General features: G+C 47.5%; 1 protein-coding gene across 4 annotated transcripts in view; it reads left to right on the top strand.

Moving 5' to 3' along the window:
- The window catches only part of thrab (thyroid hormone receptor alpha b), a 69773-nt gene extending 57301 nt beyond the window's left edge, over positions 1 to 12472 (top strand). For 3 of the 4 annotated variants that reach the window (XM_019893798.1, XM_019893799.1, XM_019893797.1), the window contains 8 exons: positions 1 to 210; positions 5680 to 5741; positions 7236 to 7336; positions 7788 to 7935; positions 8481 to 8686; positions 10583 to 10729; positions 11628 to 11886; positions 12195 to 12472. The exon at positions 1 to 210 is cut by the window's left edge and continues 174 nt beyond it. In XM_019893798.1, coding sequence (XP_019749357.1) covers positions 155 to 210; positions 5680 to 5741; positions 7236 to 7336; positions 7788 to 7935; positions 8481 to 8686; positions 10583 to 10729; positions 11628 to 11886; positions 12195 to 12445 — 1230 coding nt within the window. In that variant the 5' untranslated portion in view covers positions 1 to 154 and the 3' untranslated portion in view covers positions 12446 to 12472. Of the gene's footprint in view, positions 211 to 2213; positions 2389 to 5679; positions 5742 to 7235; positions 7337 to 7787; positions 7936 to 8480; positions 8687 to 10582; positions 10730 to 11627; positions 11887 to 12194 lie in introns of those variants that run through there. The other variant, XM_019893796.1, reaches the window with a different exon arrangement.
- The last annotated feature ends 3881 nt before the right edge of the window (positions 12473 to 16353 follow it).

Below are 16353 nucleotides of genomic sequence, written 5' to 3'. Positions count from 1 at the left end.
ACCCCCACCCTCCAGCCCCGCCTGACACAACGGGGCCTGGACCCCGCCATCTTCCGGCACCCGACCCCCCCGGAGCGTCGAATGACAAGCGTGCATCCGAGGGCGGGGCTTGCCTCAGTCTCTCGTGATTGGCTGCTGGATGGAATTGAGGTGAATGGAACACATGCCCAAGGAGCAAGAGCCTAACCCACTCGAGGGCGAAGAGAAACGGTGAGTGAACACACGCCGTACCTGTACGCGCACACCCTCGCGTCGTGCGTCTCCTCGCGCCCGGACCGGCCCGTCAGGTCGGGCCGGTCCAAACGCAAAGAGACACAATGTGCCGTGATCAATTATGAGCCGCCCTTTGATGACTGATTTTTTGCGAGATTTCATTCGGAGCAGCCCTATCAATTCGCTCTTTGTTGCGTTCTCATGACGTTTGTTCAAAACTGACAGACACAATTGCATTGACATCTCGCGGAACTTGACACACCGTCCCGGATGCTGATATCAAATGATGCGAACCCGTTGCACTCGCGTGTACTCGGGGTGAGAAGTGAACCCGTTGCACTCGCGTGTACTCGGGGTGAGAAGATGACATTTCGAACCATTTGGCTCCGGATTTAACTTGAACACGAGAATTGCCATTTCATGTTCCTGCTGACAGCAGCAAAGTTGTCGCTCACAGAGCAAATATGGAGCGCTTGGCTTATTTGTGCAGCATAAACTGCCATTTCAAAGTTTGTTTTCCATAAAATCACCCTGATGTGCATAGGTGTGGTTACCCCCGCACATTTTGAGAGACTCACCTAGAAATGTTTTCATTTCTTTTTTTTTTAAATTTTTTTTAGGGTGGCCCTCAAATAATTTTTTTGCCCAAAGCGTGCGCTTGTCAAGCTCAGTGACCTTCAGTTGCGAGCTGAACGTGGATTCGATTGACACCTGCTTTTAAAAAAGAAAAAAAAATGTCGCGGGAAAGTGAAATTTCTTTTGTGTCACTGGCACCGCCGTTGCCTTAGCACACCCCAAATCTTTTGTTGTTCAACACCCGCCGGGAGCCGCTGGTCGTCATGAAGGCGTGAAGACGTGAATCAAATTGAGTTTGCCTGCCTCACATGCGATGAAGTGAGATCAGGACTTTTGTCTTCCTGGTTCCGTTCACTTGTGCAGATGTGTGAATGCGCGCGGGTCACACAAGTGTAAACACGCTTGAGGTTTTCCTTCCCGCGAGGACGTCCTGTCACGGCGCGCTAACGGGCATTGTTGTGCGTCGCCTTGGCTGTGGATTGTGTGACCGATTACATCACGGAGGCTTTGTGCGCCGAGGGGCTTGAATATCCAGTGGGGCCGTTCGCTCCGGGCGAGCGCCTGTCAGCTGTGAATAGAGGCTGCGGAATAGAATGGACCGCGCTTGCCGAGAGGCAATTTGGACCTCGGGGGGGACCCACCGGCCATTTGCCTCATTGACCCACTGACACTGGAAGGTAATTCTCGTGCGATTGTTCGTTTCATTTTGAAATGACAATGTCAACATTGTGGGACTCTGGTTTGGGGTCGAAACGATGACGAATCCAAATAATTGCCGAAGAATTGAATCGATTGTTGCACTGATGTATCGTCTCAGACAGAATAATGAAATGTTCTTTCAGCAGACGGCAGAAGGTACTTTTCACTGAAACCGCCATTCGTTCAACGGAATTTTTTTTTTTTTTTTTTAATCGAGACGAGATCATCATCTCGTTTCGGAAGCTTAATTTGGTGATGTTGCATGAGATCTTACTCGTGAACAATATGTACAGTACAGTAATTGTCATACAAGGCCAGCCTTATACTTGGAATGTCACGCACCGCCGGGAGCATCAGTCATGGTCACATGTCAGGAACTTGAGCTTGTTGATTTGTTTTACTTCGATGGATATAAAAGAAATCCGTCAGTTCATGGATGAGGGGAAGCGCTCGCTCCATCTGCAACTGCATGATCGCTTTCGGGCATTTTCTAAATAATCAATACTGTGTTCCTCCAATCATATTCTTTAATCACATGAAGGGTGAAGTCATTTGTAGAATTCCCTTTTTTTTTGGGGGGGGGGGAATATGTTCTCCTTATTTTGCAGATTTTTACCTATTATGGCTGGATCTGGAAAGTATGTTCCCCCCCCCCCCGACCCCCTCAGGCCAGGTGGAAAATGGCGAGCGTGGGCCAATCGGGAGCTCGCGGGGGCGGAGCTTAGTGAGAAGCCGCACAGGGGTGCGTGTGATGAGCGAGTTAAACTTAGACCAGTCGCCGCCACGGCTGCAGGGAAGTGAGCTGCCAGCGCTCCTCTGGGACATCGGATTGTTTGCTTTTGTTTGGATTTCATTTCATTGGTTTGACATGCACATCGTATCGCCTTGCTGCGTCACCAGGTCAGAACGACGACGTTGCGCTTTCTTTTCCGCCTTGGTTGCACATCTGTCGTCACAACAGCTGTTTATGTAGAAGTGTGTGCGTGTGTGTTAGAGCGTGAGTGTGCACTTTGACACTTGTGCGAGTTGAGCTCAGGTTACTGGGAGAAGACACGTGCAAGATCTATGACATATTACAGTGCGGTGTCGCAACGGCGTTGCTTGACATTTGGTGTGTTTGCGGAGCGCGGCCGTGACCCGACTTGCGACCGCGCGCATTCCACTGGCAGCGCTTTTTGGTCGTGCAGGCCCGCTCATGTTGGCCTGCAAAAAGCATTTGCTGTGCCCCAAACAAACGGCGTCTTGAGTTTCAAAACGAGGCCACGCAGACAAAAACAAAGCAAGTGGCAAAAAAAAAAAAAATACAAGCTCAGCACATGGCCAACAACCCTGGCCGTCAGGTCACATGACCGCCGGTCGCTCAAGGACACCGCGGGGCTGCGTTTCTTCCCATCGTCGTGCGCCGTCTCGTTTTTCCACACATTTAAGCTCCTGCGGTTTCAGCTGAAGGGGCGGGGGGGGGGGGGGGGCAGGTTTCCGCAGGTGTTTGGCTTTCTGGAAAACTTCAAAAGTGCTTATACAAAGTCACTGACGCTGTCATGGTTCAGTTCCAGTCTACTGACAGCGCGAGTGGGAATGGTTGTCGGTCTTTCCAGGGTGGCCAAAAGCAGGTACACGCTTTTTCGATGAACTTTTTGTTGTTGTTGTTTGACACAAAAGCACCGCTAGGTCATTGGAGTCAAGAACAAAGTAGATTCTAGCGTTCGACCGGTACGGAAAGAAGGAAGGCAGAAAAGTAGCTTTGAGCAAAGGAAGAATGCAATGATTTAAAAAAAAAAAATTGAGGGTGTGAAGGAAGGAAGTGTTGAAGGAAGGAAGGAAGGAATGTTAGGAGGGAGATCGGGAAAGAAAGCACGTCATAGGAAGGAAGCAAAGCATAAAGCCGGTTTAGGATAAGGAAGGAAGGATGTCAAGAGAGTTCAAAAAGGAAAGAAGGAAAAAGCAGGTGTAAAAAGTTGAGTGAAAAAAAAAGAAAGAAAGTAAAAAAGCAGGTTGAAGCGAAGAAAAGAAGGCTGGGACGCTCCTTGACTGAAATTGGTCGGCTTGGGATTGGCTCCAGCTCATCCTGCGACCAAGAATGAGGACAAGTGTCCGCAAAGCGGATGGGTGGATGCACTTTTCCTGGCCGATTTGCTTCAGTTGCCATTTTTATGTGCCAAAATGGAATCTTGCGTATTTTCGTATCAAGTTGAAGTCGCCGCTTGTTTTCCTCGCGCCGTCGGCCGTGCCAGCATTGCTAAGATCATGTTTGGCTCGCGAGCCCTGTTTGTATTTCCATCGTAGTTATTTTGGGCCGTGATGCTCTTGGAGGCGGTTCGTCCTCGCATAACAAAAAAAAGGAATTAAAAAAAAAAAACACTAAAGTGAGACTCGTCGCAGCCTGTTTTCATGCTAAATGGCAAGTTTGGCCAACAGGTGGCGCCTTCTTAACAATTACATGCACGCTGATTAGGGGGCAAATTTTCAATATTGATGTAACACTGCTGTGAATAAAATAACTAAGAAGCTAACTAATGCAAGCTAAACACGACTGAAATGTACTTGGGCAGTGATTCCTTCGCGTACCACTAGAGGGAGTCTTTTTTTTTTTTTTTTTTTTTTAAACCCTACCTCTTCACATTTGCAGACACTTTGGTCAGCTTCCACAGACTTGAAAGCAATAAATGTTTTTGTCTTTATGCATGATGTAAAAAATAAGTGCGGGACTTTGACAGTGCGGCACCGCAGACATTGAAAAAAAGGTGTCTGGTGCCATGCCGATGTCACTCTGGAAGTCAACATTCCGGCTTTTCGTGACGGATAAAATAGTTGAGCTCCCCACAAAGCCACGGCAGAGCAGCGCGTCTCTTTGTTGTTGATTGACGACGACGCGGAGGACGCCGGTGCCGAGCGGTCGAGCCCGCATTCCTCGCGTGACAAGTGGGAATATGATCATACCTGCGAGCTTGAAGACAGAATGTATCCAAAGATGCCAAATGCCGGATGAAATGTCCCTAAAAGGAAAGCGGGATATCATTTGATGGCTTTTGGCCTGTAAGACTTCAAATGTAATCGAGTCCTGTCTTTATGACAGCGGCCTGTCATAAAGACGAAAAGCTCAAGAATCAGGAGATTCAAAACAAGCTGCGCTACTTGTTTGTTTTTCTCCACTTGACTTGATTTCTCTAGTTCTGTTTCTTATTTGCAGGAACTTGGAGGTAAATGAACGTTTCCACATATGAAATATGATCAAAATGGATCAGACGTTTGCAACACGTGTTTCCAAATGACCGCTTGAGCAACGTGTCGATGGGCACCCCGTATCCCTCGTTTGTCACTTTTGGGAAAAATAGTCCACATATCCGGCCGGCGGCACAATGTGACTGACCGATGTGGCAATTTAGAATCATTACAAATAAACTTGAACGAACTAATCGGCCAATCCTAAATGACGTCGGCGTGTAACTGGTTGAATTGGCGACGACAAAAAAACAAAAACAACCATCAAAGCAATTTTCTTGGAGCGAGATTTAAAAATGCGAATCTCTTTTCCTCTCCACCGAGCTGCCATCAAACGACCTTGATGTGTCGGCAAGACGGCGGATTCGGCGAGCGGAGCGACTCAAGGGATTGGGAATCACTTCCATCTCTGACGCTCGCCGATCCTCCTCCGAGGCTTTTGTGACAAACGCTTTTAGCCGCCCGCCCTTCTCCATCCGCGCGCGGATTTCTTCTCTGCCGGAATTTACCTCTGAACTTGACGGGGGGCGTCTCGCGTCGCCCGCCCGTACGCTCTGCCACTCGGCCGGTGTTCCTTTGGGTTGAACTCCCGCCTTGCGCCGCGCTTGCTGTTCCTTCCCTGCAAACGTCTCTCTTTTGTTTTGACATGGAGGTGATTCCCAAAGAAAACAAACGAGGCCCCGCTAACGATCAAGCTAAGTTAGCGTCGACCGTCTCCTTTCGAATGTGTCAAAGTAGAAAGTCATTCAGAGAGCTGAAAAATCAACCTTGGTCACAAAGTATTTCTTGGTTTCACCTTCCACCGCCGGAAACGAAAGCAGGCGAGATGTGAGCGAACCTGCTTGAGGGAAAGGAGCTCTCATTTGTATGCTTTGCTATTTCGATGGCTCATCAGTTAGGCTTGACGAGACATCAACCTTGACCCGTTGATCCAACGTTGTCATTGAGGGACTTTTTTTCTCTCTCGCTCAGGTGGCTCAATGGCCCGAAGAGGAAAAGGAAGAACAGCCAATGTTCAGTGAAGAGTATGACGGGTGAGTAGGCCACACCGCAAAGTTTTTTTCATCGCGCTTGGCCTCGCGGGCCCGAAAACTCCCACAGTGACACAAACCGTCCTGTCCTGAGTGAGGCCCTCCTGATCGTGTTTGTCAAACGACACGACAATGATGTCAGCGTTTCCCGAATGGAACGTTTAAGACGCCACGTGGAAACCAGCGCATTGAAACACTCTGTCCATACTTTCCCCCCGCCGAGTATTTCGACTCACTCAATCCTACCTGGCGAGGTGCCGCCGCAATGACCTTTCGTGACTGTGTGTGTGTTTTTGATTTTTTTTGGTATGTCTTTTGTACCGTTTAAATCTCATCCGTCGTCCTGGAGATCATAATAAGGGTGCCTCAAGGCAAGCTGGGAAACTTTCTGACCTTGATTCACCCCCCGATCGAAGCCGCTTCATCTCTATGAAGGATGTCGTTGCTGGAAGTCTGCTAAGCTTCATCCGACGATTCCAGTTTTCCGAAAGCACACACTGGCGCCTTGGCTGGATCTTTTTTTTTTTTTTTTTTTTTTTGCTGCTGGGATGATGATTATCGGAGTTCTTTGCTGACTTTACTCTCGGTTCGTTCTCGACTACTTCTCTTCGGCTTTATTTGTGATTATTATTATTTCACTGTTGTCTTTTCTCTCGCTCCCCGGGGGCTTGGAGTGTAATTTTCTTTTCTCTGTCTTGTATCAGCACTTTCCCAAAGCCGTCATATCGTGTTCACGTTCATTTTTTTTTCTCCTTTCTGCCTCGACACTGATTTTGTGGCGCTTTACGGATTGTTCCCGTCAGCTTTCATTGCATCTGGCGGCCTTGCGCTTTCCCCACTGTCCCACGTCAAGCGTGGCAAATTGCATGAGAGTCACTTTCCGTCTGCGTAGTCCAACTCAGGGGGTCTCAAACTTTTGGCATCCGAGTAGCCCCTACTTGGGAGATGTTTTTTTATTTATTTTTTCCTCACAAGGACCCCCTTCGTATTCCTCGCGGCAATGAAACATGACTGCCGTTTCACCCCTAAATCCCATCACAATTGTTTTTCTCAACCAAAATATTTCTATTGCCTCAGTTTAGCTGGATTGGGCACCACTCGACATCTTGAAATCATTACTAGATACCGATTCAGACAACTTTATTTTGACCTGTGGTACAGTCCAACTTTTAATTGGCCTAAAGTTAATTGATTGATTTATTTGATAATTTGGCATACCCCATTTTGCTTTATACCTTTAGTAGGAAAAAAAAAAAAAACAGTATGTGAAACCAAACCAGCGGCCAGTGAGTCAAATCTCAACACACTTGACTGCTTTTGCCTATCATTTTTGGTCGCGCGGCTGCCTTTGAGGCACATTACTGCCACCTAGTGGGACGTGTTAAATGTCATGCCCTGGCTTTGTCAGTGGATGGAAATGCATTGAGCGTGGCGATTCAAGTGTCTGTTGATGAATTCGACACATTGGTTGATGTCCTCTCTTTGTGTGTGTGCCAGGGTACATCCCCAGCTACCTGGAGAAGGATGAGCCATGCGTGGTGTGTGGCGACAAGGCCACTGGCTACCACTACCGCTGCATTACCTGTGAGGGTTGCAAGGTACACACACAATACCTACCTCCATACATACACACACGGGCCACAACATATTAGTTCTTCTCAAACGCTCTGAAGAGAAATGCGAGTGGCACGAAGCCAGAGGCATTTTCAGTCGTGCAGGCAGCGCTTCGTGCACGACACTTAACACATTTAGCAGTTTTTGCCTGACTGGTTTCCTATAATACGGCCACGGAAACATCAACATTGATGATTGAAAGCAAAGGACCAGCGACAGATGGTGATCGGGTTCTCAAATTGGAAATTCCTTCGAGCATTGAGCGTTGTGCTCGCGACCACTTTGTATCTCCTGCCCGGCGGGCGCAGGGTGAACGAACGATGAAGAGAGGATGTGACCCAGATAGATGGCTTTCCTGATCATACGGGCGGGAAGAACCAATTTTTGCGGTGAAGCGATTGATTGCACCCGTGTTCGTGTGTTGTGCCACTGCAGGGTTTCTTCCGCAGAACCATCCAGAAGAATTTGCACCCCGCCTACTCGTGCAAGTATGAAGGCTGCTGCATCATCGACAAGATCACGCGCAACCAGTGTCAGCTGTGTCGCTTCAAGAAGTGCATCGCAGTGGGCATGGCCATGGACTGTCAGTCTCCATCATTCTTATGATATACGGTGGTGCCTTGACTTACGAGTGCCCCAACTTGCGGGGTTTTCCGGTTAGGAAAGTAGTCGTTGCGAGTGTAGCCGTGGCTCCAAAGAAAACAAAAAGAATTGCCTGCAGTATTTGAACCAAAACCAGCTCGTATCTCGTGAAAGTCTGCTAGCTTAAGGCTAGCACGTTATCAGAAATGCAGTAAAGTGCTAACGGCGCATTTGAGCAACTGATATTTGAAGGCAAACGGTGCGGCAAAACATCGACTATAGAGCATATGGCTCACAGGCATATATTCTTTATCCTCGCCCAGCAATATTCTTTCAATAAATTCTCCATTTTATGTGTGGATGATTATAAATGATGAATTAATGTCATTTCTGTTCCTTTCAATGGGGAAAGTTGTTTTGAGATGAGAGACTGAATTGACAAGCTCATCTCGGAACAAGTGAAGCTCCAAAGTTTTGGGCACCACTGTATTTTGCATGCTCGTGTCCATGCATTTGAACCCAAGAGTATGGTCTCGTTTCCGGCAGTGGTGCTGGACGACTCCAAGAGGGTGGCCAAGCGGCGTCTGATCGAGGAAAACCGGGAGCGCCGCAAGAAGGAGGAGATGGTCAAGACGCTCCAGAACCGGCCGGAACCCAGCGGCTCGGAGTGGGAGCTGATCCACATGGTGACCGAGGCCCACCGGCACACCAACGCTCAGGGCGCCCAGTGGAAGCAGAAACGCAAATTCCTGGTAGGAACCTGTTGCCTTTGCCTGCGGCGTGCGTGGATGAATGGGCACGTTTGCTGGGATGCAAACGTGCCTTTTGGGGGCGGGGGGGGCCTCTTCTTGCGCTCACGCGAAAGCCATGTCCCCTATAAAAATGTTGCTTTGGTGTGCCATCGGGTTCCATCTTGGTCGAGTCGGAAAAATGCTCGGATTGACCTTTCTCTCTGTCATCTTGAGTAGTTTGCCACTCTGCTTTCTCTGGCCTCAAACCCGACAGGCGTCTCGCTTGCGTGCAGGGCAGCCGTCCCCCTCCAGCCTTTGCGTGAAAAAAATGGCGGCAAACAAATTTCTGCTTCCCTGGAATGTGGAGTCTCGGACGTCCACCGGAATCTTCCGTCACCCTGCTGTTCGCTGTCGTTCAGGCGGTATCTTGTGGCTCCGCAGAAATGAGCGCAAAAAAATCTGCAGCTTGCCGTCAATCTGTGCGCGTTTTTTTTTTCTTTTTTTTTTTTTTTTTTTTTTTTCTAAAACCATTTAGCTGTGTTTTAGCAAAAATATTGAAACTTCCCAGGAACGATGCTCTAGTTTTCAACCTAAATATATCAATCATATTCAGATTAATGTAGCATACAACAAATTGTACCTTTTGACTGTTGGGGCAACTGTTTGCCATTTAAAACCCACAATAAAAATATATATTTTTTAAAAATCCTTATTTACACGATTGGTATATTTTGAGTAAAATGAGTTTCAAACTCAACGCTTTTTTTCTGTCTATCAGATTATATTGTTTATCAATGCTTGTTAAATGGGAGCCATTTCAAGTCGTACCCTGGCACTCAATCAGAGACAAGAATGTTTCAAGTGCTGTACGACAGCGAGGATTACATCCAGTGTACTGTATAACTGAGTACGAAGGACACAGAGAGTGGCCGCTTGATATTTTTTTCTCCTCCCCACCTCCAAAACAAACAAGGTCAAGAAAAAGGCTTGTCTTGATATCATAAACCAAGTCCAACAATTGCTGGCGGCAAACAACATTGGTAATCAACTCAGTGAAATCTAATCTATTTGTGTGGGGGAGGGTTGATTTGACGTGGCGTGTGTTGTTGCAGATGACCTCACCGGCAGAGCTATTTTTATTCAATATGGAGATGGGGTGCGGGTGGCGGCCGTTGTGGAGGCTGGTTGCTAGGCAACTGCAAGGATGGGGATGGCTGTGGTGGGAAGGGGGCCACGGGGAAATGGGTGAAGTGTCCATGTCTTTTACCGTTCTAAGAATTTGCCACAAGTCACCAGCTTGACTTCCCATGGAAATTTTCTGGAAACGTTTTGGGAAGTTTCCCACCGCTCACGCAACTCTGCTGTTGAACAAAATAATCCTTTCATCCGAATGTCGCTTCCATGTCAAATATGAATGATCTTGACGTTTTATTGTCCACGCTACATTTTGAAATTCACATGAAGTCTGTGTTTTCATGAGCGAGCGCCTCCTCCTTGAGCTTTTTTTCTTCACTTCCGTTGCTCTCCAGTTTCTTTCCACCCCTTTTGCCGTTCCTCCTTCTCCTCTTCCATTTTTCTTTTCTATTTTTTCTTTTTTTGTTCCTTGGCTTTGTCGTTGGGCTTTCAAAATTGTCCGTTTAACATCCTGTCATGGCACTCCCGCGTTTTTCTTCACTTCCGTTGCTCTCCAGTTTCTTTCCGCCCCTTTTGCCGCTCCTCCTTCTCCTCTTCCATTTTTATTTTCTCTGCCTCCGCGACGGCCGGAAAGCACCCGGCCGCTATATTTGTGAACGTTGACTGTGCGGCGGAAAACTGTGGCAGATCAGACATCGTGAGGTGCGCTTTTTGTTCCTTGGCTTTGTCGTTGGGCTTTCAAAAGTGTCCGTTTTAACATCCTGTCATGGCGCTCCCGCACAGCCCGACAAAATCGGCCAGTCGCCGGTGGCGCCCACGTCGGACGGCGACAAGGTGGACCTGGAGGCCTTCAGCGAGTTCACCAAGATCATCACTCCCGCCATCACCCGAGTGGTCGACTTTGCCAAAAAACTGCACATGTTCTCCGAGGTGAGCGCTGCCTCCGCGACGGCCGGAAAGCACCCGGCCGCTAAATTTGTGAACGTTGACTATGCGGCGGAAAACTGTCGCGGATCAGACATCGTGAGGTGCGCCGCAGTAAATAATCCAGTGGTCCAAAAAAAAAAATTTCTTTATTTGCTTATTTGTACATCCGTGCCAGTGAGAGGCAGAGCAAGGACAATCACGGCAACATCGAGTACTTTTCATCATCGTGACATCCTAAACTATCATTTTCAAAGAAAGGCGTGATGCTTTTCTGCGTTGAACACGATAAAGCCCTTGTGTTGTATCTCCTCACGTCGTGAGCAACATGGCGGAACGTTTTGAAACAGATGAATTGGATAGAATCGATGATTAAATGATGAGCTTCAGTATTCAAAAGGGAGTGCGGATTTCAATGTGTGCCTCGATGAATGTTTTATTCATTTCGGACGCATCGGCGCTAACATTTGGTATTCCTGCCAAGCAAACGGGGTGGCTTTCGTTGACATGAATGTCACTTTATTCATCAGCTCGTGTAACTTGTCGTGAGCACCTTCAAAATAAAGAGAAATGGGCGCCGCGGGATTTGCAGTTTGCGTCGGGCGGGTGCGCATCGAAGCTCGCGCAGTGGGAACAGGCCAGCCGAATGAAAAATGCTCATTAAGGAGGAGTAATTGCCCAGTCCGAAGATGAATATGAGGGTGCCGGAGTGTGCATCCATCACGCGAATTTCATCTACGTCGGTCTCACTGTTTTTTGCCGGCTGAAATTGACGCCAAATTTATTCGGGGAACGTGGTTGCGTTTGTGCGTGCGTGTATCCTGATTACGTAACGCCGGAACATGGATTCTGTTACTATGCAAGCCTGCTCAAACCTCAGTCCATAATGGTGTCCCGGTCCCAGCTGCCTTGCGAGGACCAAATCATCCTGCTGAAGGGCTGCTGCATGGAGATCATGTCGCTGCGGGCGGCCATGCGCTACGACCCCGAGAGCGAGACGCTGACGCTGAGCGGCGAGATGGCGGTGAAGCGCGAGCAGCTCAAGAACGGCGGGTTGGGCGTGGTGTCGGACGCCATCTTCGACCTGGGCAAGAGTCTGGCGCAGTTCAACCTGGACGACACGGAGGTGGCGCTGCTGCAGGCCGTCCTGCTCATGAGCTCAGGTGAGTCGCCGATCGGCTGTTTGGTGCCGGTAAAATCCAACTGACATCCTATTTCGTGTTTTTTTTTTAAGGGTTTAACCATTAGCCAACATTTTTTACAATATAATACAAAGATAATGCCATTTGAACATTCACCCTCCAAAAAAAATTGTCTAATTTCTGTTGATTTTTCTCTCCGTTGTCATGTTAAAACAACTAGCATAGGGCTAAGTCGAGATTCAGCTGTATTCGATTGTCTTTTTTTTTTTTTAAATGATAAAAATTCAGAGCAAAGAAATAACTGCCCGCGTCGGCTCTGCTCTCCTCAGACCGCTCAGGCCTGACGTGCGTGGACAAGATCGAGAAGTGCCAGGAGACGTACCTGCTGGCGTTCGAGCACTACATCAACTACCGCAAGCACAACATTCCTCACTTCTGGCCCAAGCTGCTGATGAAAGTGACGGACCTGCGCATGATCGGCGCCTGCCACGCCAGCCGCTTCCTGCACATGAAGGTGGAGTGTCCCAACGAGCTCTTTCCGCCGCTCTTTTTGGAGGTCTTCGAGGACCAGGAGGTGTGACCCAAACGCTGGAAACAAACAAACAAAAAACAAACAAGCGGGACATCCGCCAAGGGGGGGAAAAAAAACAAAACGTTTTTGAACTGGAAAAGGACTCACCAGCCGGAAGTGGGAGAGGAGCAAAACAGGAAATACAGTAGTGGCGGCCCTTCTGTCTGAGCATGCTGTCTCATTTTACGCCAACACACACACACACAGACACACAGAAACAGCAGCCATAACTCCTCTCAGTGTTATGCTGGCGGTTCTTCATCGCGTCCCGACAGGACGTGGATTCCTCAAGTCAATCTGAGCCGTTACAGTCCATCCCAAGTGACACCGGTGCTAACCTTCTTCAGACTACTCCATTTTTTGTTGTTGTTGTGTTGACCATGGCTCCATATCTACCTTTTTGTTTTGGCTTTTTTTTTAAGTCATTGGACCGGCACCTGTGACACACAAACACACACATACGGCCTCACCTCAGAGTAACGTGAATGCCTCATTGGCTGCCTCACATGGTGGCTAGTTGTTTTTTTAATTTTTGTTCTTTTCTTTGAATTTTTTTTTTTTTTGGGGGGGGGGGTTTTTTTTTTTTTTTTTTTTTTTTTTTTTTTTTTTTTTTTTTTTTTGGGGTCCTAACCTGCGGGGCCTTTACACAGCCCTCCTACAGGCTTCCTTACACATTTGCCTTTTGTTTTGGGGTTTGTTTTGTTTTGGTTTTTTTCAGTTTGTTTGGGGGTTTTTTTGTTTGTTTGTTTGTTTGGGTTTTTTTTTCTGAGTCTTTAAAAAAAAAAACACACACAGACATCATTGAGTGCAGGCAAAACACGCCAAGAAAATGGCAACCATTTACCTCAAAAGTGGACACATACCCCCACTGGTTCCGGGCACTACCTCACTTCTATACACACGTGCGCACGCACGCACACACACCTCAGTGATATTGGTTGCAAAGAAGTACCACTGAAAATGACAGGAGGGCCCGCCATCTTTGCTCTACGATGGAGACCTTTCATCACATTTGGATTTGTTTTCATTTTTTTTTTTTTTTTAAGAAAATACGGGACCAAGAGTCTTTTTGAGATTTTAAATCCACACGGAACACGCACACACATCAACACACGCCTCAAAGAAGAGGTCTAAAAGGAGAGCTTGGACGCCACAAGGAGGAACATGAAACAGGAGCAGCCGTGTTCATTCCCACTCCGGAAGCTCCAAACAGCCTAACTTGTAACTCGGACGCTGGAAGACGAACAGGAGTGACCCCCCACCACAGCCACCACCACCACTGAAACCCCCCAGCCTGACCCTCCCCAATCTCCACTCAGCCAGGGTGTTGAGCTGTTTGTTTTGCACTACACAACTGGTGCAAGTAAAAAAAAACAAAAGAATGCGGCCTCTGTGTGACGGAGGCACCGGGCTCAGCCCAAGACTCGCAACTTTCAGTATTAGCGACCACGTCCATCCACCAGTCAGGGGCGAGGTGGGCCGGGGGCTGGAGCGCCACCTTTTTCCAAAGTAGGAAGTGGGAAGGGACCCTCCTTGTGAGATAAGGCAGATGCCCTGGAGATATTGGGATTCCCCAAAAAAAAAAAAAAAAAGCAAGCCAATGCAGGTTTGGAATTCCACAAAAAGAGGGGAAAAGGCTGAGAGTGTGCCTGTATGTGTGTGTCTGTGTGTGTGTGTGACACAAAAGTTGCCAAGCTGCTTAAGCACACTGGTTCTCAATCTTGTTGGTTCCAGGGATCCCATACAAGGAAGAACTTCTTGACAGGATGGTATGTCAGAGGAATTGTAAAAATGTGCCTATTTTCAAAGAAAAAAGTCAAGATGTTATGATAACAAATGTATCCGTTTTGATTGCCCAAAGGTAAGGTAGGGATGACTCAGCAGTTTATATATATTTTTTCCTCAAATGTAATAATACAATAATAATAATAATAATACATATAGCTGATTGCAAATTGTATTTTGTGTCCCAAGGTACGACCCTTGGACACCTGGAGTTCCGGGGACCTCAGTTTGAGAACCGCTGCTTAAGTAGACTGAGCAAAAGCAAATATAAATGATTCTAAATCCTTCAAAGAAAGAAAGAGATGACTTTAAAAGGACTCCTGAACAAAATCGGATTTTTTTTTTTAATTTTTTTTTTTTGGGTCGCTTTTTTTGCGGACGGGGAGGGCAAAACAAGGAGCTGTCGTCACTTTCGGACCATGCATGCAGTGTAACCGCCATTTTGTCCGTGTGAGTGGATGTGTGTGTGCTCACGCGCGTTTGTGTGCGTGCCCCCCCCACCCCCACCCATTTATCAAGAGCAATTTACAACCAACAAAACAGGAAAATAACCATTATTTGTTTTGTTTTAAATGTCAATGTTTTCTATGATGAAATATGTCTTTGGAGAAAAGAAACTAAAAGCGAAAAAAAAATGAATGGAACTGAAACACAATCTCATCATACCTCACAAGAGTCAAAAGGAGCGCGGGAGGCGGGAGTCTTACGTTTTTTGTTTTGGGGATTTTTTTTTTGCGGTTACATGTGAACACTTGGAAAACAAACCGTGTGTTAACGAGCCTTTGTGCGTACAAGTTACAAACTCTCAGCACCCGCCCTCACCCTCCGCCGCCCTCCAGTGGCGTGCTTTTGCGGAGACTGAGGGGGTTCACGGTGCTCTTGAGTTTTGTTATGGCTGAGTGTTTCTGGTATTGAATGTAGCTGACAGGAGGAGGAGGGTGGGGGGGCTGCACCCGAACACCCCCACCCCACCCAAAAAAAAAAAAAACTTCCACACACCAGCAGAGAGGACGGCGCATATACACACACACACACACACACACACACACACACACTTGGGCGCTGTTGTTTATGTGTGTGTTTGACAAATGTTGTCTGTTGAACGCAGCCAAACCGTCCCAACACGTTAACTGACATCACTTGACCTCCCCCTCCCTCCCGGGCCATCCCCCTCCCCTGCTCCCCTTACCTGTTGTAATGCAGGCGTTTTGTGTGTGTGTGCGTGTGTGTGTGTGTGGCTCAAATGACATGCAATGTTTTGTTGACATGCCTCAATGTCTATTGTGCATTTCTCCCCCCTCCATAAGTGAAACATCATCTGCTCAGTACCGTGGTTACCCAATCTGCATGCTCAACTAAATCGTAAATAAGACACATCTGTCATGAGAAGGCACACAAAAAAAAAAGTTTCCAAACATCTTGCCCACAAAGACACAGGAAGTCTACAGTTTTAGTCACAATCCATTTGGTTCCTTTGAATTTTGTGAACATTCCCTCCCCGAAGCCACTTTCACTAAGTCCCATGAAATTTGGTTGGCAAATGTATCATGAGTAGATGAACAACAAAAAAAAAAGCTTCCAGAAATCCCGCCCATGAAGTGACAGGGAGCCTGTTTCTGAGATGTAAAATCAGCCCCCGAAGCCACATTGACTTCGTAACATGAAATTTGGTAGCCAAGTGCATCATGAGTAGACCAACAAAAAAGCCTCGCCTGAAAAGACGTGCAGACACATTTTGGCTTGAAATGGCCCTTTCAGGCTTTTTTGTAAGTAAGCCATCACCAAAAAGACACCCAAAGTCGTTTGTCCTCCTGAAGATTTTATCCAGCCGCTACCAAATGTCAACGATATTCAACGATTGTCGATTTTTGTCGCGTATGCGTGTTGGGTAACCTCTCCCCTCCCAAGTTGGCCTTTAGCCTGAGCGCTAATCGGGATGCTGTCTTGTCAAACTGTGTGCGCGTGTGGGCCTCAGTGTACTTGATGCTCTCATCGCTCGGTGGGCAATTCCGCAAAAAAAAGAAGCCAAAACCTCCCAAATCAGCGTTACGTTCATCGCCGCCCTCCACCAAGCTAAATTCCCCGCCTCTTGGAGACGTGTGCAAAGCTTTAAAGTTTTTTCCACCCAGCGA

Source organism: Hippocampus comes, unplaced genomic scaffold (assembly GCF_001891065.2).
Source record: "Hippocampus comes isolate QL1 unplaced genomic scaffold, H_comes_QL1_v1.1 scaffold31, whole genome shotgun sequence".
Taxonomy (NCBI): Eukaryota; Metazoa; Chordata; class Actinopteri; order Syngnathiformes; family Syngnathidae; genus Hippocampus; species Hippocampus comes.
The sequence above is the reverse complement of the archived record's forward strand: the minus strand, read 5'-3'. Positions and strand labels throughout refer to the sequence as shown.